The sequence below is a fragment of the Citrus sinensis genome, chromosome 8, assembly GCF_022201045.2.
Source record: "Citrus sinensis cultivar Valencia sweet orange chromosome 8, DVS_A1.0, whole genome shotgun sequence".
Lineage (NCBI taxonomy): Eukaryota > Viridiplantae > Streptophyta > Magnoliopsida > Sapindales > Rutaceae > Citrus > Citrus sinensis.
This window is the reverse complement of record NC_068563.1, coordinates 26,627,664-26,649,214: the sequence shown is the minus strand read 5'-3', so window position 1 is coordinate 26,649,214 and position 21,551 is coordinate 26,627,664. Positions and strand designations below refer to the sequence as shown.

General features: G+C 32.7%; 3 protein-coding genes and 1 non-coding gene across 5 annotated transcripts; 3 read left to right on the top strand and 1 right to left on the bottom strand.

Moving 5' to 3' along the window:
* Positions 1–808: 808 nt before the first annotated feature.
* Positions 809–1,997, top strand: LOC102626344 (zinc finger protein ZAT5). Its single transcript, XM_006487936.4, has one exon. The coding sequence runs from the start codon at positions 943–945 to the stop codon at positions 1,900–1,902; it is 960 nt and encodes a 319-aa protein (XP_006487999.1). The 5' UTR covers positions 809–942; the 3' UTR covers positions 1,903–1,997.
* A 4,378-nt stretch (positions 1,998–6,375) lies between these two features.
* Positions 6,376–6,448, top strand: TRNAV-UAC (transfer RNA valine (anticodon UAC)). The gene has a single exon. It is a non-coding gene; the product is annotated as a tRNA-Val (tRNA).
* A 242-nt stretch (positions 6,449–6,690) lies between these two features.
* On the bottom strand, positions 6,691–10,411 carry LOC102626054 (50S ribosomal protein L9, chloroplastic). Of its 2 annotated transcripts, XR_003066996.2 has the most exons (7): positions 10,181–10,409; positions 9,710–9,837; positions 8,935–8,980; positions 8,076–8,173; positions 7,946–7,993; positions 7,196–7,384; positions 6,691–6,910 (listed from the first exon to the last, which is right to left on the bottom strand). XR_003066996.2 is itself a non-coding variant. In XM_025102429.2 (6 exons), the coding sequence occupies exons 1-6, from the start codon at positions 10,334–10,336 to the stop codon at positions 7,264–7,266; spliced, it is 597 nt and encodes a 198-aa protein (XP_024958197.1). In that variant the 5' UTR covers positions 10,337–10,411; the 3' UTR covers positions 7,193–7,263. The 2 variants fall into 2 exon arrangements, 1 of the variants encoding a protein (XP_024958197.1); XM_025102429.2 differs by lacking the exon at positions 6,691–6,910 and having other exon boundaries at positions 7,193–7,384; positions 10,181–10,411.
* Positions 10,412–12,707: 2,296 nt separating this feature from the next.
* Positions 12,708–14,409, top strand: LOC102626645 (protein SENSITIVE TO PROTON RHIZOTOXICITY 2-like). Its single transcript, XM_006488568.4, has 2 exons — positions 12,708–13,987; positions 14,127–14,409. Exon 1 carries the CDS (start codon positions 12,803–12,805, stop codon positions 13,982–13,984), a length of 1,182 nt encoding a protein of 393 aa, XP_006488631.3. The 5' UTR covers positions 12,708–12,802; the 3' UTR covers positions 13,985–13,987; positions 14,127–14,409.
* The last annotated feature ends 7,142 nt before the right edge of the window (positions 14,410–21,551 follow it).

Genomic DNA, 21,551 nt, shown 5'->3' with positions numbered 1-21,551 from the left:
CACGTTTTACCGATTTATTTTTCAATTCGATTCTATTTACATTTGAGTTAGAAAAGGGCTATATACATTGTTTATATTTGTATACTATTTAAAGACTTGATGAATTTGAAAGAAAAAGAAATCGGAAAGGTTTGCTTGAAAGTCATGAGAATCTAAGAAATAGTGAAGTAGTGGCAGTAGTAGTGGTATGGTACTTTACTTTAAGAAGACATGGAGTGAATGAGGGGCAGCATACCCTTTAACGTGCAACGGCTTTGCTTTTAATGGCTTGTGTTTATTCGTGACTTGGTTGGCAATACTGTAAGAAAGCGATTGTGAAACTGACTCCCAACGTTATTAGCACCAACCCTTCTTTAAATTAATAAAAAAAATTTAAATGAAAATTTTAAAAATAAATAAATAAATAAAAGAATAAACTCATGTCTTAATTAATTTCTATGACCAAGTTACTCTCTCCCTTTCTCCCCCGCAACTTTTCCCACCTCTAATTTTCACCTATAATGCTTCTTCTTTAATTTCCCTCCACTAAACTTGGTTAATGCTTAAATTAGCACACTCCTAATCTCTCTCTCACTTTAGTAAATTATTCAGTGTTTTAGAGCAAAATAAGGGTTTCTTAATTAAATTAATTTAACTTAAACACTTTGAAACTTCTAAACGCAAGAATTTTCATGGTAACTGTTCACGGGGGCGGCTTTTGACTCCACAAATTTGTTTGTTACAAAGTTCTTATTACTAATAATATTATTTATTTATTTATGCATCTATAGCTTGCAATTTATATATAGCAACAACCAGCTTGTTACCATCCACTATATATAGCAAAGCCAGTGTCCAGACCACACACCCTTTGCTTATTGCTTAACTCATTACTTGCATACACACTTTTCGTATTCTAAAAATTTTCAATTTAATTTCTTGGTTATTGAATTTGTCACCGGTATGATCATGGGGTCATCGTCTAATGATCAATATCAGAATAATCAGATTGTTAAGGGCAAGCGTACAAAGCGGCAACGGTCGACGTCTCCGTTCGGTTTCACGGTGACCGATAGCTCCTCGAGTGGTAACAATTCCGGTGCCGATGAGAGTTATTATTCCAATAATAATAATAACAACTCGGTGATGTCTTTCCCGACAACGTCGGGCGAGTCAACTGAAGAAGAGGATCAAGACATGGCTAATTGCTTGATCATGCTGGCTCAAGGCGATGACCGGTCAAGGAAAATAAATCAAGAAAATATCATTGATGATAAAGTTCAAAAGTTTAATGCTTCAAGAAAATTCACCACCGCTGTCACTTCTAACAACAAAGCCGGTGCCGGAGGATTCTATGTGTACGAGTGCAAAACATGTAACCGGTCTTTCCCTTCATTTCAAGCGCTGGGTGGCCACAGGGCCAGTCACAAAAAGCCAAAGGCCGCGCTAGCTGAGGCACCAGAGAAAAAATCATCAGCATCTGTACCAGCACTTGCAGTGATGCCAACGAAGAATGAGTATAAAGATTCTTACAGCTCTCTTCATCATCATGATCAATCACATATGCAAGCCGCATCAGCAGCAGCAGCAGCAGCCAATAACAACAACACCAATAATAATAATAATAAGGGGGGTAACAAAATCCACGAGTGTTCAATTTGTGGCTCAGAGTTTACATCCGGACAAGCACTTGGAGGTCACATGAGACGGCATAGGGCAGCTGTTGCAACAGGTAATAATATTAATCAAGTCACAACAATAGAGCCCAATATTGGTGATGTCAAGCCTGTTGCTGCAACAAGAAGTATTCTACCGTTGGATCTTAATCTACCGGCGCCAGAAGATGATCATCATATCCGATTTGGAGCCACCCAACAATCTCTTGTCTTCTCCGCCCCAGCTTTGGTTGATTGCCATTATTGAAAAGAAAAATTGCAAATTATTCATATACCATGTGAATTATTATTTTTATTATTAATTACTATTGTTTTAATAATTAATACAATTCTTTGAAGAAATATGCGCAATTCTTTTTTTTTTTTTTGTGTTAATAATGCAATTAATATATTCTCTTATTTGGATGATCTTCTAGTACTAGCTAGCTAGTTGAAGTTTAGAATACTTTGAGTAAGTGGTTAGTGTTCATGGTTGCCTTTGATTCACGAAAAGTGAGTGAATGGGGCATCTTTAATTTTTTTCTTATTTTTTATTCTAATTTATCTGCCTACAAAATTTAGTTTTCTTTCTTTCTTTCTTCTTTTTTTTTTTTTTGGAGGACTAGGGTTTGGCATCACCACCACCACAACAAAAAGTCGTGGATTAGGTTCTTTCCATGGTGCGGTTTTTCGGTTACAATCAATAATAAAGCTAAAATCACTCTCTCGCTTACTCAGTCATTCACTCACTCATACTCACTCACTCACTCACTTCTCTTTCATTAAATGCCAAAAAAAAGGAATAAATGGATAGGAAGCCAAGCTGAGTTGGTTACTGCTCATGCCATATGTATCCACCTGTTTTTCTCTTTATTTTGGCAATATTATTATTGTATTATATACTATATGCTATGATTTTATAATATGGTATTGGTGATAATGGTCCACCTTTGCTTCTAATTTTAAGTCTACTTGTTACACCTAATTAACCAAACCTTTAACTTCCCTTACTTTGCAAGTCATTGAACTAATTGAATTGATATGATATCCCATATGTAAGAGGTCCACGAAATTGAACTCTACCACTCAGCTAATTAACCTAGAATTTATTTCATTCGTTAGAAATTAGAGGGTTATTAATTTATTGAATTAATTTCTTTTGACTTTATTGGGCCGAAATTATTTCTACACTCATGGAATGATGGTTTCTATAATTATTTAATTAGTTTTAATTTCTTTGTTAGGTGTGGCTAATTACTCAACCAATAGAAAAGATTGCACTTACTGTCTTGTTAACAGTTAAAAAAATGTGAATTTATTTTCTAATGAGTTGTCATATGAGGTAAATTCTCTGATTATGGATAAATTTACAACCAATCTTATATTTTTAAAATAACCTGAGATATCTATGCCGTTACTTATATTAATGTTAAATGTTACGTAAAAGAAAAAAAAAGTTTTTTTTTTCCTTTTTTAAATGAGAAGCTATAAACGTTCCTCCCGTTACTCATTGCATTAGTAAAAATACAACTTTTTTTTTTATCATATAAAGTAACATTTAAGAGCTGTGATGTGATCAAATCATATTTTGGTATGCACGGACGAATTTGAAATTGACGCCTAAACCTAGGGGCAAAACAGAGATTTACTCTACCATGTCTTAATGTTAAAAGTTTACGTCTTATCTTACATGACTTCATAATTAACTGCTTAATGTTTTAATGACAAATTAAACAAGTGCATGTTATAGTCTGAACATAATTAAAGTGAGCATATACATGCTGTGGTTTAAGTGAAGAGAGATCCTTGACTTGAAGAGAGAGTTAACAATCACTTTATCATAAAACTCAGCCCTCGTTCAATTAATGGGCACGTAGTGTTTGTTATGTACACGTTTTGGTGAAATGTCGGTAAGCGATCGAAGCATGTGATCACTACATTGCGTGAATGAGATGTCTAAATATATTCATTTTACACAAAAGCAATATTTATAACTGAAGAAGAATAATATAAATAATTAATATTGATCATTATTGACATTTGCACATGCATAGACATAGTGGAGAAGTTTACATGGTCATGTAACCTGCCAAGATAATATTCTTCCTTATTATTTTATATGCTCCAAAAAATAACAGTAATAATAATAATAGGAGCTAACCCTAGCTATTACTAAAATAATATGCTTATTACTTTGCTTGTTTTATCATGAAAGATTCTTTTCATTGGCCACTCAACTACTCAAAGAGACGCCACTTGGGCTTGTAGCCCAGTGGTGAACCATTGTCCTTAAAGTTAAGCATGATTATGAAGGCATAGTTCGAGTCCCTACGGACTCAACCTCCCTCAATTAAAATATAATTGTGTGGAGACTTCTTATAACGTTTTTCTCCCTTGCGAAATGCGAGTGGAATAGAGACATCCCTCCTCCGTGAGGGGTATTTGGCTGGGCATGTACATAATAAAATAAAAATATAATAATATAAGTTCTATGTATATATCTGATTGTAAATATCAGTGTAATGACCTGTTGTCATAGCAGTTGTATATATCTTTGTGTAATACAGTAACCCGATTCTTAATCAGTTCAAAAAAAAAAAAAACTACTCAAAGAGACTACTTTCTATAGATCAACTTTTCTTTTTTCTTTTACACTAATATTTTTCATTTTCATCCATAATGCATATGACCCTTTGCAATTTCATTAAACAACGATGAGATTATATAACAATTAACCAATATATGGGTAACATGTTGCTCTTTTTGGTAGAGTTAGAGTATGGATGTTTTGAGTTACATTTGATTTTAGTTTTCTTTACAAATTCTAAATTTTAAGCTATACTTCATCAAGTTTTTGTTTTAAAATACCTGAGTTAACAATTTGTCTATAAGTGCTAGTTAACATAACTAGTAAAATTGATTATGATAGTACAAAGTCTATGAGTTTGGAAACTGCTCCTATAGATATTTCTTTTATCATTTATTTTGTTAAGAAAATGCAACTAATTTCTTATCCAAAATGAGATCGATTGTATATCATGTGGAGTTGTGGATGTATAGTCGATATCACCAAGTGAAGTGGCGTGCTTTCCAACTTGACAGCTGGTTGGCTACGGAAACCTTTGGCTTTCTATTTGGATAGCAAAGCTGAAACTGCCACTAAAAATCTAAAATCTTCTCTGCTTTTGTCGTTGTCAAATTCTCATTATGGAACAAAATTGATAGCCTAATAAAAGATGCAAAAAAACCACGAAAATTCTAGCTAACTATCACTTGGTTGGCAATAATTGGGTGCTTGCCAATGTCGACCATTGGTATCTCAGCAAAGCCAAGCAATATTAAAGCACATTTTTCCAGGTGCCCCCTTTTGCTTAATCAAGTTACATTAACATGGTTTAAATCCAAAGTAATGAACCAAATCAACAAGGTTTGGTGTCACATACAGTTAATACCACATCATGATTTAGATCCAATTACTCCTTTTTATCATCATCTGTGTTTGTGTATATGGTTCATTATGGTAGCTTTGCTTCTGGTGAGATATTGGGTGCCTAATATGCCTTCATAGATTTGGTTTAGTTAGGTTGTCAATGGTCACGGTAGTTACACAACGAAAAGCATGCGTGAAAGTCCCAAGTATGAGATATTTCTACCTACAATGGAAGAAAAAAAAGAAAATCATAATCTTAGAAATTAATGTATGTGTATTAGGATTTTGTCAGAGCATGTTTGAATGAACCTAATTTAAAATTTTATTTTAATAAATTATTGGGATAAACCTATTCAAAAGAATGAGAAAATATTATTATATAACATGCGTTTGAGTAAAATCTCAACCTCAATAATAAGGCAATTAAGTAGGTGCGAAATAACAACAGTAGTAAGTAAATGAGTAGTTGTCCATTATGAGTAGTAACTTACTACTAATGACAAGAAGTGAATGTGTGTGTGTGTGTTTAAGCATTATAGGAAATAGAATTGTAGCTAGTCTCATGAAGTGTGAGCATAGGTACATATTATAGTTTTATTATGAACTAGTGGAACACCTGGGATACGATGCCTTGCTCCTTGACTATCACGGAATGGAATGCCTCGAACTCCGAAAGGCTCCCAGAAATCAATTTCAGCCTTTCAGTCAATTAAGCTCCTCACTGAAGGGGGCGTTTACGATATTTTAAGTCAACAGTTATGAAGTTTTGGTTGGGAGGTTATATCAAAGTTTTTCTTGGGAGGTTATGAATCATATGATATAAAAGAACATAAATAAGGTAAAGGTAGAAAAAAATAGAGTGAATAAACTAAGTGACTTTATAAGTTTAAGCTGTAATAGTACAGAATGATGAATGATGATGAAGACATGCAAGATAGTAATAAAGAGTATATAAATTTACTAGAAATTTTGATTAGATTGCAAATCTTTCGGCATGATTAAGTAGTCTCTTGGAGATAATTTGCACTATAGGGAATCTAGTGGCTTCTGTATCTTTTGTTTTTTTTTTCCTTTTTGCCCTAAAGTACTAAGCATTCAGAATATATGCTTCTTAAATTTTAGCCTCGCTTGAACTCAGCCTAATTAAATGACATATTTCCAACTAACTTGAAATGGAATAAGAATTTTTCCTGCCACTCCTTTGACAATCTGAAATGCTCTTTTGGATCAATTTTGGCCCATGAACTAGGGCAACACGTCAAGGATTTTGCACTATACAAATAAATTATTTTTTGGCTAAGAAACCAACAAGTTGCTGTGGTGTAGTGGTTATCACGTTAGTCTTACACACTAAAGGTCCCCAGTTCGATCCTGGGCAGCAACATCAAACGATCTCATGAAAATTTTACATTTTTACATGCTAACAACCAATCACCAGTTGGTGTTTTGTTCGATAAAAAGTCATGCGAGAAGAGACTATTGATTCAATGCGAACATGGCCATGCTGGCATTAGAATGTGCCTGTATATATTTCTGTTTGTCTAATTTTCTGTGAACTTGAAATTTTATTTTTTGAGTTATCGACTGAAACTTATAATTGCAGATAGCAAAGTAATCCGTCAAAAAGAAGAGAAAATAACACTCTGAATTCCAAAAATGGTTATGTTGTAACAGCGAATGCGGAGCTGTGTAAGATTAGCTACATTCTAGAAGAGGTAAAGGATGAATTAACAAAAACTTGAGCAGCTGATGTTAACGGAAATTAATACATCTCTACACGAAAGATTACACAATGGCCACACTTCAAACTCCGTGAGCTCAGTATATATCATCGGCCAAATTGCCCCTGCAGCATCACAAAAGGTTTATTATTCGGATAGCACAAAAGAACATTAATGACATGGCAGCAACTAGGAAATTAACAGAAGCCTGAAAGTAGAGTCACTTTGGGCATAAAGGGGAATTGTCGGATGTTTTTCAATAGTACGAGTAAGGGTTCCATTTTAGGCAAAAGTTCAGTCAAATTCTGCCCGGTTACTTTAGAGGCTTCCCATTACCAAGAAGCTTCTTGATGTATTAGAAAAAGTTTTATCCCCTCTCACAATAATTGACATTTCTAAAAACCAAGTACCTTGAAAAGATAGTTGCTTGAAAAAATTTTCTATTCAGAAGGTTGACACCATCCCAAGGTGCTTGTCTTTAGTTAGCAAACACATTCAACCTAATTCTAGCAGTAACTTCAGGATGAAGCTTCAGCTGTGCAATATATTCTCCTGTTTCACGGATCTCTGGAAGATCAACAATCTTCTTGTCTACGTCCCTGTCGATAGAAAGAAACAATTAGACAAGCATGGGCACAGAATAGAGTAAATGATGGGACAAGAAAGTTTCTTTATCTAAACCAACACTTGTACATCTTTTTAATCACTTTTGCAGATTGAGCATGCCCAAGACCTTATTATACATTAAGCTCAGACAACTGTTTACTATTCAGAAGGGATATTTTCCCCCCCTACTATTATGAGGGTGATTATATGTGATCAGAATATATTATTCAAATTGCCAACTGGCAGCCAACACACTCATTATGTCTGCATCAATTGGTACAGGCTATAGGGAACAATCCATAAGCATCATTAGAAAATACCATTTCCCGAACCTTTTAGTTTCAAAAAGACCATATTTCTTAAACAAAATACAAATATTTTTAAGATAATCTACCGCATTATAGGGCAAAAAGGTTCACATGCAGACAGTCAATATATTTCACTAGTATTGGGATATATATACTGACAAAAAACAGCAGTGCGAATAATATACCTCAAATTTATATTACTAAAAATGTTTATACTGTAAAAATATTTAAGCTTGAGTTATTTACCTTTGAAGCTGTGCCTTGATTATGTCAACCACATCTTGTGCAGTAACACTGCCAAAATAAGTGTATGTCAGACATTATATAAATATAAAATAGTTAATAACTGCTTAATGTTGCTACAAATCCAACTCACCTTCCAAAAATTTGTTTTCCTTTTCCACCTTTGCGCTTAACCTTAAAAGCTCCAACAGTTTCAAAAATTAGGGCGAGTTGTTGCGCCTCTTCTTTTACCTGCAGAAAACAGAATTATATAATCTAATATATTTCACTGGCAAAACATCTTAATGTTTGCGGAAGACAAAGACACATGGTCATGATTTAATATGCATTTGAACACCAAGTGCAAATGCTGTCGGTATATGTTTTCTTTAGAGGATTAAGAGCAGAAATTTCAGTTTCAATATGTTCAAAGGCAAAATGGAATCCAGTAGAACATCACAACTCGTCATGAGAAAGTGGCATATAGACAATGATGATAAAATAAGACAGGGCTGACTTTTTGGCCCCAGACACATGTAATAGAAAACAAGGTGGTTTATTATAAAATTATAGAAACTCAGCTTTTCACAGTTTTGAGACAGAAGAACTGCGAATAGAAGAAAAGAGTCACTAGTTCTGCTCCTTTTTACCCGCTAAAGGTAAGATTCGCCTTCTAACAATTACTACAAAATGCGGACAAGAAAATCATGCTGCAAGGATCTTTGACAAAGAAATTTGAGTGACTGCTAAAACTCACGTTAAAAATATTGACTTGCTTATAATGAATCTCCTTAAATGAAACACACACATATAAAAACACAGATCATTTCAATCAGAGAAGAAACAAAATCATAACTGCAACCCACTTATAGCATCAAATCAATAAAATACCAAGAAAGTTTAAAATTCTCCAAATACAGTTAAAACAAAGGAAAGAAAAAATGAGAGTGAACACGGAGCTATGTCAAAGTATGAAGGAAGAAGAGAATAAATTAATGAGCTGCTTAATTTACCCTTTTCTTTTCAGCTTCAATTCTTTCCTCTTCCATCTTCATTTCCCTGCACATATATTTAAGCTTATACCGAAACTAAGGAAAAACTAAATATTCTCCCAATATAAAACATATATGTCATTGGGAGAACTGTAGCAATATTTATAACTAGGAAAATTTTGTAAGTTTATACAGCACAAGGCAATGCAGTCTAATGATAGAGTTCTTCTACATAAAAAGGCACATCATTCATCTTGATTGAATCCTTTAGGCCTCCAATTCTTTTAATAAAAATGTATGCAATTGTTTTTCTAGTCCAAACTTTATCATGGAACACGAATGTCGTACAACAGAGCAAGATTGCAAGTTTAGTGTGGTACGCTACATAGTTCAGACTAAAACTCATCATGGATTAACAAGACAAATGAAGAGGCGACATGGACCTATGTTAAGATTAAATTGGTATCCCGAGACAGTTATTATCAAAAGAACTAGCTAGTTTCTCCGAATAAGATTGCCTCTCCTCAGTTTTATATAAATCCTCTAACTGCTTTAAGATGAATATTATGATTGTCTGAACTCAGTCACCACACATGAACAAATTTACTATTCCGTTGAATACACATACATAAAACTCCAAACAGCTGCAGATTCCCGAAAACTTGATTCATCGAATAACAGTATTACTACACAGAAAATGTTTCCCAAAATCTCATGCAACTTCTTCACCTGAAAAATCTAATTTGAAAAATCTTAAAACACAAAAAAAGCAAATAAATGAAAAATAGAATATTACTTGAGCAGAAGTGGAGTGACAATCTGGGCCTTCCCCATTGGATGAAGATAATTCCTATAAAACCCTGCCTTCACATCCAATAGCTGCCCTTTCTTTCCCAACTCTGCCACATCCTCTTTCAATATTATCTAACATGAAAAAAAATTTATTAAAAAGGAAGTCATCTTTTGTTGTTCTGAATTTGCTCAAGAACTAAACAAAAGTATAAGGAACTATAATGATAAATAACAAATATTAAGCTAAATGCAACCAACCCATTTCAATTTAATCCACTCACAACATAAAAAACAACAAAAAAATATGGAAATGCTATAAGAATAACTGAACAAGAAAGATAAAAACCTGAATTTGAGTTTTCTTGTCCATTCTTTTCCTAAAATTTTCTCAGGAACCAAACAGAAAGCAAGGATTTAAACTATGAAAATTGGAAAATGTGAGAACCCATTTCAGAAAAATGAACAAGTTTATCACCTTGCGAGTTTTCTTGGCTTTCCTTTGAGCCAGAACCAACAAGACACTTCTTTTGTCAGGTAACTTCACGGATTCGTTAACGGTGTTGCCAAAGCTTTGAAAAAAAGAGGAAGAACTCCATGACAGTGTCGCTGCTGTTGACGATGATGCCGCCATTGAGAAGCCCCAAAAGCTTTGCTGATTACTCGCTGTACTAACACTATATGATCTTATCTGTTCATTGCACAGTTTGTGCTCGTGCATTACTTTTTTGTTTTACAATTCAGTCCACTCTTCAGTTTTTTAAAAATTTGCACTATGGCCCTCCGTATGTTAGTTTTGTGCTATTTCGCCTTATGAATTTTTAGCTTTTCTTTTCGTGTTTCTTAAGCCTTCAACTATTATTATTATTTTTTAAGATTTACTGCTGAAATGTAAGAAAGTAGCCAAAATGTATGTTTTAAAAAAAAAAAAAAAAGTGGCTAAAATATATTTAATTTGTAAAACATGGATATCTAATAAATTTAGAGAATTGGGCTTTCTTTTGTTGCGAAGCAGCCTGGGCCTTTGATCCGCCCTTGTGTATACAGTCAGGAAGATCGGCCCCAGTCAAAAGTGGGGCAATACCGACTTGTGGGGGGGTGGGGTGGTGTGGCAACCATGAAGGCTTTATTATTTTTAATTATTTCTTGATTTGAAAAGCAAAACGAGATTAAAAATATGGCCTGAAACAAAGGCTTGACTCGGGTTCTTCCTTTAATCATTATAATAAAAAAGCTATAAGAGAAGGCTGAAGGAAGGCAAGGCATGGGCAATGAGTTAATCTCACATCTCGAAGAATAAAGGATGCATGAAAGCAGACGGCACATACAATTAATTAATTACATAGCAAAGTCAGCAACCAGTTGCTTTATGCATTTGTCTATGTTTGATGTGTTCAAAAGCATAAAAAAAAAACTCAAAACACACCCATTAGAAAATTAATACATTTCTCTTGAAAACCCCATCGTTACTGAACTAGAGGTGTCATAATTAATTAAAATTAATACCAGTTAAAACTAAGCCTACTTACTTTCTTAATCACTAAGGATCCCACGCACAAACTATTTACTCGAAAATGTAAAGAAACGTACAAGATTTACTAGTTAGATACATAGGCCTTTTTCGAATCGCAACAAAAATTGGAAGGTAAATATGTTTTGACGGTAGTAGTTAGAAAAATTCTATAAGGTCGTGATAAATATAAATTTTATAAATTATACATTTGTAAGTTTTTATTTTATTTATAAATAATATATTAGTATATCACTGTTATATTAATTTACTTATTTTACCTTAGCATTGATTTACAAGATTTATGTTACATTTGTAAATTTTTATTTTTATTTACCGATAACACACACCAATTTATCACTTATATTTTCATTTACTTTTTTTTTTTGCTTTTTATTCACAAATTTTATATTTCATTTACTTAATCTATGTTTTCTTTTATACTAAATGTCGATTTACTAATTTTATGTTACATTTATAATTTTTTATTTTGTCTTCCAATAATACACTAATTTACTATTCCTATATTAAAGGATGTCTTATGTTCCATTTATATTATTTATGTTTTACTAACCCTTAACCGTTCATTTATTTATATTAAACTTATAAGTCTTATGTTTTATTTACATAATTTATGTTAAATTACAATATTAATGCCGTCATTAAAGTCATAGTTTTTTTTATAGGTTTTGAAACATGAGATAGAACATGATCATATATTTCAACTAAAGATAGGGAGCTTTCTTATTAAAGATTGACTATTCAACACATAATATTGCACTAGTTATATGCTTTGGGATTAATTTGTCTAAAAATTTAAAAACTAGATTTTCAACTTGGTGTAATAAATGAAATTGTTGTTTCATATATTGATCTTTCTATGAAGATGAATCGTTGGAATTTTTCAACCGACAAAGACTGATGACAAAAAATGACTTCCCTTCATATTTTTCTTCTCAGGGATAGACATATATAATCAGAGTACATGTTTGGATGAGAAATTTTAAAGTATGTTAGAAGTATTACATTCAATTGATACATGTATGTTGTGTGCAGTTTAATTAAATATAACCATTAATTACATGATAATTCTTCAAAATAAATATATGTATATATGTATGTGTGTGTATATATTTCTTGAGTGTAATATCTCTAATCTACACTAAATTCTTTCGGCATTGATGCAACACAATCTATAATGTCATGCATATTTTGTTAGTAGAAGTAAATGACTATATCCAGCGTGTAAAAGCAAATGGGTGTTGATTGGTGGTTACATATATTTAAATAAATTATGTTAAAACACACCGTTTTCTTCTGTCAAAGCTTATGTTAATATGTTTATAAAGAATAAGCTGTCGCAATGTGAGTGTGGTGGGATTCGAGGGAGGTCTTAAGTAGGGAAGAAGTAGTGGTGCTACCTCTAATTAAGTTGACTTGAAACTTTCTCTTTCTCTTGTTTATTTTTCTATTGGCAGCTTAACAAGTGCTTCTCTATATAATGACTTTCTTGTTCTTTTATGAACACCAAAGGCAGCAGCTAGTAGATTTTAATTTGGAGATCACAGAAGCAATTAATCTTTTGGAAAAATGATTCCTGGAGGGGCCACATCATGTTTCCCAAACATGTCACAAGCTAGCTTAAAAACATATCCGGTGCCCGAAGACAATATTGTTTCATCTTCTTTGCAAACAAGTTCATCACCTGGGCCAGCTTCAAATCCCACAAATTCTTCTCTTCTCTACAGCGTTTTCTTTCTTAAAGAAAAGATTCATCAACTTCAATCTGTAGTCACAGTTCTTGTCTCACAAGGTCAGGCCACCGAGTCAACGTCCATAGCCATGGCTAACATGGGCTCTTTAATTCAAGAAATTATTATAACTGCTTCTTCATTAATGGTCACTTGTCAGCAAATGAGTACTCTTCCTGCAGCTTCCATTTCAGGTAACAATAACAACAATAACATCACCGCCAATGAAATATTTCAGCAGCAGCAACATGTTGGTCCCAATAATCAAGAAAGATCATCAGGGCAGCAAGGATATTATTTTACTGAAGCATTTGATACCTGCTATGGTGACAACAACGACTATGTTACCACACACGATCATAATAGAGGCATGCATAATAATGTTATTAATAGCAACGATAATACTAATATTACGGTGGCTGAAAATAGAGAATCGTTTTCAGAGATCGATTGTGATATTATCGAATTGGTTGCGGGGGATTTATTAGCTAAATACACACATTATTGTCAAGTTTGTGGCAAAGGGTTCAAGAGAGATGCAAATTTGAGAATGCACATGAGAGCTCATGGTGATGAGTACAAGACTACTGCTGCCTTGACCAATCCTTTGAAGAAAAATGGAAGCTCAATGGGAAATAACAATGAATCTGCAATCAAAATTGCAAGGAAATATTCGTGTCCACAAGAAGGGTGTAGGTGGAACAAGAAGCACGCAAAGTTTCAGCCATTGAAGTCGATGATTTGCGCGAAGAATCACTACAAGAGGAGCCACTGCCCCAAGATGTATGTGTGCAAGCGTTGCAACAGGAAACAGTTCTCGGTGCTATCTGATTTGCGGACGCATGAGAAGCATTGTGGGGATTTGAAGTGGCAGTGTTCATGCGGCACTACGTTTTCAAGGAAAGATAAGCTTATGGGGCATGTTGCTTTGTTTGTTGGGCACACACCGGCCGTCAATGTTAATTCAACAAACATGTACGGCCAAAAAAGGGCAGCAACTGGCACCAATGCAATTACATGATAGGTAAGAATGAATTACTTGTACATTTAGCTAAATTATCAAGATTCACACGCTAATTTAGTTTCGACATTATTAATTAGCTAAATTATTAAGATTCACATGCTAATTTAGCTTCGACATTATTGATTATGCTCTTAATTAGGGGATGATGCAGTGGAGTACTCCTGCTGTTTCTGAGAATAATATGGTACGTACTTGTAAATAGTGTTTATATGATAAGCAACAAATATATAACTTAGAGGAACTTAGTCTCTTTATTATGAACATTTAGATCATATGATGAAATGATGAACATCTAGGATTGGTTTTATCTGTAACATTTTAATTTTGCTCTGATGTCTAAATTTATGACACATGTACACAGAACTTAACATACGATATGTGTCAACTAAGTTCACTTTCGATATTCGATAAAGAAAAGCATGAAAAAAAGAAGTTCTAATTTCTGTTTTTGGCATTAACTTGAACAAATTTCTTCCTCAACTTAGGGTATGTTTGGAATTACTTTTGCTTCCCAAATAATCTATTTTGGGATAGCTTTTGAAATAATTAAGTTGACTTTATAAATACTTTGATTGCATGTTTGGCAAATTTAGATTATGAATAATTACTTCTAAATAACTTTTTTATATGTGTTTGGTAAATTGATCCTAAAAATATGTCGTGTCTAATGTAAAATGACCAAAATATACACGTTTTTTAAGAAACTGACATTTTTTATTTACAAACTAATTATTTAAACTATTTATACACTAATTACAAACTGACATTTCTAAATAACTTTTAGAAACTGATATTTTTACCAACAAGTGCATAGATCAGCTGGTAAGGAGTTGTTCTATCTTAATCGAGGTCCTTGGTTTGAGATTGGGAATGCAGCTGCGTTAAAATCTCGAATCTACATTAGTCGAGACCCAATGTAATTTTCAGATACCAAATAATTTAATATACTAAATAATTACTCTTATTAACAAATAAAGCACATATGTAATAAATAAAAGTTTTTTTATTAAATAAATATTACGATTTAATAATTAAAAACTATTTTCCGTTGCCAACGTACTAGTGTCAACATCGTTGCTAGCACTAGCGATGAGAACAGTTCATTTTCATTCACTATAGGTATCATCGGATTGCAAATTTTGAAATCTACTCCACCGGAGAACTTTAGTTGGCATCAGGGGTTTTGTGGGGAGGCACAAGGGTACGTGGAAACGATGTGGCAGCCATTCAAGGGTGGTAGTACACGGTGCAATCCCACCTGATTTTTAGTCAACATTTGCCGATCTATCATATGGTAGTAGCAGCTCACCTTCATTTGTCTGTGTTTGATGGCAGTGTTATTGTGGCCGTTTTATTTGCAGAGCGCGTGAAGCACAATCATTTCTTCTCTGTCAACAATGGCATAACTATTGCATGGAGAAGACAATTTGGAGTGCAATATTTTTAGTGCTGTCGCACGAGAAGTACTTCTGTCAGCCACCGATGACGGTACCAGACGCATTGCCTGCACTGTTAATGGCTTTGCTATCTTGCTGTTTTTAAAAATATTAAAGAACATGTTTAGGGTTGCTCTAGATTGTCAAATAATCACTTATTTGACAATCTAGCAACCAAAAGGTGTTTGATAAATTCTTTTTAAACGATGGTGTCTCACACGCTCCCCAAATAACGGCCACCATAACGCCGCCATCAAATGGAATCGAAAAAGGTGAGCCGTCACAACTATCTGATAGATAGACAAATGCTAACCAAGAATCAGGTGGGATTGCACCAAGCACTGCCGTTGTTGAACGGATGCCACACCATTTCCACGTACGCTAGGGGCAGCATGAGCTTCCCGACAAAGCCTTTGATGGCAACAAAAGTTTCAACGGTTCAGTAGATCGAAAATTTTGCGACTTTAATGATACCCATAGTGGATGAAAGTGATCTATTCTCTTCGCCGTCGCCGGTGCCAGCAAAGTTGTTAGTGCCGATGATGGAAAATAGTTTTTAATTATTAAGTAATAATGCTTAGTTAATTAAAAAAAACTATTTTTATTTATTACATATGTGGTTTATTTGTTAATAAAAGATGAATTATTTTAATTTCTGTAATTATTTAATAATTAATTTGACATTTGAATGAAAATACTAATTTCTTAACAAACTATGGATATTTTAGTCATTGTACATAGACACCATATATTTAGTTACAATTTAGCAAACATATATAATAAATTTATTGAGAAGTAATTATTTCATATTCTAAATTTACCAAATATGCAACCAAATTACTTATAAAGTTGATTACTTTAAAATATATCCTAGAATAGATTATTTGAGAAGCAAACACAATCCTAAACATACCCTAAATTTCTAAATATTTACTAAATTATATTATTTCAGTGCATGGGTATTTTTTAAAATACTTTATTAAGATGATAAAATTTGCATTGCAGATTATAATATCTAATTCTAAAAAAAAATTGATTTTCAAAAGCCAATCCCAACAACTTTTAATGTTTAGTGTAAAAGCAGACTACACAATAATCAGATTTTTAAATAATTTATTTTTTTAAAAAAAATTATTTTCAAATAAGTGATTACTTGATAATATAAAACAATCCCAAATATACTCTTAGTGATGGAGTACGCATATATTTTAGGTAGTTCCTTCAACCCTATTAAAAGTGATGGTTAAGTTAGTTTGCTTTTTTTGTGAAAGAAGATCAATATATATGTTCAATTTCAAGAAGATGGTAAAAGAGCTAGAGTGCATTGTAATTAACTGTTGAAAAAATTCTTGCGTATGTAGTTTTTTGTGCCTTTTTGCATATAGCGATTCAATAGAACTTACTTGTTGGTAAGTAGTCTGAGTGGCAATCAATCAAATAAGCTGTTAGAGCAACTTTTTTTTTTTTGGGGGATTGCAACATTATTACTATCGTGTTGATCGAGGTAGGGTATATATGAAAGATGCTTCAAAGTGAATTGGCAATGAGGCAATAACGACATAAAAATATACTAGGGTTCCAGTCACATCTCGATTTTTCGGGCGTATAATCAATTTGGTGGAGGCATTACTAGGCAAGACAATTCCAAAAATTGAAGAGATATGCGGATGGCTCAAGAAGAATCTCAATATTGTAGTTATAAAAAGTATAATTTATATATTTTCTGCGGAAAAATTACAGATTTCCTCTTCAAATATAAAATAGATATATCTAGACCTAAACTTAATTAAATGGATTGTGACACTTAATTTTTTCAAACTTAAAGATAATATATTTTTTAAAAAAATATATATATAAGAGGGGTGGGCAAGCCCAAATATAATTTTTACCCCCCTTACCACCCCCAAAAATCGAACCCGATTTTTTGTAGAGGCTATAGCTGCACTGCAACAACCCGACCATGTCCTTGGGGGCTTAAAGACAATATACTTAATTCCGTTGCACTAACAATTTAATTTATTTCATAAGGAAAAGTCCATATTACTCCTAATCAATTTAAGTTGTTTTGCAATTCATAAACATGTACATCCATCAAAATGAAATATTATGTATGTGTTAAGACATTCTTGTCTTTAATAAGTTGAATTCATTACCTAATTTATGTATTTTTATTTTTATTTTCTTGACTTAAAAACTAAAAGATGTAAACAAATGGGGTAATATGGTATTTGAAGGTTTGGTGAAGCTTATTTTATGTGTTATTAATGAGATAACGTGTTGTCTTATGTAAGAAATAAAATTAATATATCATCTATAATGTGATGAAAATGTAATAAAATGAAACTATCTTATTATGGAATAAAATTTCAAAAGAAAATTCAATATACAAATAGTCATGTTTATACCAAAATTTTAAGTAAAAAGAAAAAAACATAAATTAGGTCATTAACTTAGTTTATCAAGGACAATATTGTCATATCACATGCAAAAAAGTATTTCATTTTGATGGATGTTTATTGTTTTTAAAATAACTTCAATTGACCAGAGGCAATATGAAATTTTTTATTATAAAAAACGTTAAAAAACTTAAATTGTTAGCGTAAAGTGTAACATTTTAAATTTAAAGAGGATAAGTATCACGGCATATTTCAGTTTGAATGTAAATATTTCTAACTTATATTTGAGAAAGAATCTGCAATTTTTCCCTTTTACCGTCGAAGGCCACAATTATCCGAAGGCTGGGCCGGCGAGTAATAGTCACAACATGCATAGTAAGGGAAAAATTATTTCCCATACCTTCTCCTCATTTGAACGATAAATACTTGTGTCCTTAACTTTGATTTTGAACTTCTCAAAGTCATCTTTTGAATAATACACAATAAATGATATTTGTTCATAATCACCTGTTGATCATCGTGCATTTGGATTGAAGTATTATTTCCTGGGGCTAATGCATTTTGCTGCCATTCGAGGAGAATTACTTTCATCGCATTAAATACAACCTAATCTGCCCGTGTCTTTTTGGTTGCTTAGAATCAATGTATTTTCTGTACTTGATGAAATTAGCAGTAGAAGAAGAATGGAGATGCTTGCTATCAAGATCTCCATGGCTAGAAGGTAAAACATGATTCTTTGGTGCTCCCAGTGGCGGATTTAGAAAAATAATTTACCGGGGGCTAAATTAAATAACAGCAAAATGTAAAAATTGAAACTCAAATATATAAAATTTTTGGTAACCCACTTACTATTGTTCTCTACGCGATTTCATATTCTGAAAATATTGTGCAATAGACTCAGTATCAATACTATTAAATCCATCTTTTTTCTACACAAACAATCAAATTATCATTCATCCATTCATCTCCTATCCGATTCCGAAGTTCATTCTTCACAAATTTCATTGCTCAAAATTATATATATGAGTACTTATGTAAAAATAAATTAATTACAATTGAAAAAATTAATTTACTAATAGTTATAAACAAAATCACTAAAAAAAGAAATTGTAAAGACTAGAATTAGTCACTTGAACAATTACAATTTATATAGAGATGTGTTGACATGTGAACAAAAAATAAAATACGAAATTCTTAACTTAATTTGAAAAAAAAAACGAAAAGAACATGTTTATTCTCACTGCGATTATGAGAATAAAGAACAGAACTGATGCCTGCAACTTCCTCTTTTCTTCAAGACAATCCTTAATTACAAGTTTGGCAATCACGGTTCAGTTTTGGGATTATAAATATTTTGGGTTGTGGGCTTTATTTTTTTAAATAAAATTATTACTTTATAATTATTAAAATAATAGTTTAAATTTTAAAGAATGATATTATCTAATAATTTTTACAGGGATTATTTTTAATTTTTAATTTTCTTTTAAACAAAAAAAAAAAATTTCAGTGGGGGCTTGAGCCCCCAGTGGTCCTGCACTGCATCCGCCCCTGGGTGCTCCTGATCTTTAATTAATTTATGTACTTGGATATACATGGCAACTTTATACATGCTTTTTTCTTCTGTCAAATTTTTTTTCTTCAGATATGAACTACGTGCGTTAATTTTTCATGAGTAAATTAATAAATATGGTTTATTAATATAAATGCATTAGTTATTCAATTCCGTTAATTAAATATCTTAAACCTCTTTGAAATGAGTCATTCATGACTTGCTTTAACGTTACTTGAGTAACGCAATTCGTTATTAGATATTTATATGGGTAAGAGGTCCAATCGAGTTGCTGGTTCGAATTAAACAAAATGACCAATAATTCTCATGGAAATAAGGATTTTTCAACATACATTGTCATCTTTATTTTATTAGTGTAACAACGAAGTACTGAAAGTACCTATTAATTTGGGACTCCTATATACCAAATAAAATAAATCCATTAATTATATATTTGGGAATCGTAATGGCATGGTTATATGTCTTCTATATTAACCAAAAGTTATATGTAGACAACATATATACATATGTGTATGTATATTAGAATTTTTTAGATGTAGATATCTGCATTTTTTAAATCATGTGAATGAACTTAAAAACCAGAAAAAAAGGGGACTCTACCATACTAAAAAGCAAAACAATACTTTTGAGTTTATGTTTCAGTGCCAACATGTCAATTTTCTTATTTTTTTAGGTCTATTCGAATTTTAAAATCATATGAATATCTACACCTAAAAAACTATATATATATATATATATATATATAACATGTACAGCTCTACAAGCACCATGACGCGACGAGGACGCCGCAGACTTAGGTAGGGGAGGATTGTCACAGGCCGCGCAAATCTCTACAATTGGAGGTTAACTTGCGCACGCGGGCTCGCTTAGTACTCAAGGCGGGCACACATTAGAAATGGGGTTGACTTAGAAATGGGCCGCCAACATAACAAGCCATCCGGGGTGCGCTTAGCAAACCACCCACCAAGGCCCAAGAGCTAGAACTCTCTACATATTACTCATTCACTAGAACATTCTAGGACTTACCACTTGGGTCCCCAAATATTTTGCCACTTGTAGTAGAGTTCTCTAGAATTAAGCACTCCGCCCCCTATAAATAGGAGTGAGCACCCATCATGTGCATAACCACCAACACACCCACACAACACACCTAGCACACTAGCACACAAGCTCTCTTGTACAAACACCCTTGTAATCTTTCTAAGTGTGTATAATACAATTACATTTGGCCATCTTACTCTTGCTTCCCATAACATTTTCTACAAGTGTGTGTGCTTGACTTGTTTGGGAGTAATTAAGGCTTACTTGGCGACTCGCGCGCTAAGGTCGCTCAAGTGCCGCACGGGACTTTGCGGCGCAAAATTATTATCCCATGACAAGTGGTATCATATATATATATATATATATATATATATCAGTGTGTGTGTGGATTTCTGCACAAAAATTTAATGTGGATGGAGCTAAAATGCAAAGAAAATATAAATTTGAGCACACTTATGTTTTATCTTTTAGTGTGCATGAATTTTTCATACGGACTTCCACATCCATATATATATGTGTGTGTGTGTGTGTGTGCGCGCGCACACACACACACATATAAAGAAAATTGTTTATTGAGCTCATAATAATGGTAGCTCCTCTTCAATTTGTCAATCAATTTTAGAAGCTAACTAGATAACTTTCAACTTGGTGAAGTTAATGAAAATAATTGTTGTCATTGCATGGATATAAATCGTTGGAAATTATCAACTCATGCGTAAAGATTGATGATAGAATTGAAAATGACTTCCTTCTTATATATATATATATATATATATCCCTCCCTAGTAAGAGGCACACATGATCTGAATTCAGATATGGACACAACACAATCTATAATGTAAGTATTTTATTATAGAAGTACTGAACGACTATATATATCCAGCATGTAAAGTAAATAGGTATTGACTGGTGGTATGTTACATTTTTATTAGTCATGTTAATTAATTAACTAAACACATCATTTAATTCATATAATACTTAATTAATTTGTTTAAGATTCTTAATTAATTTCTTCAAGAAGAATCTGGTGTCGCAATGTGAAAGTGGTGGGATTTGAGGGAGGTGTTAAGTGGGGATGAAATGATGCTACCTCTCTAAGTTGACTTGAAGCTTTCTCTTTC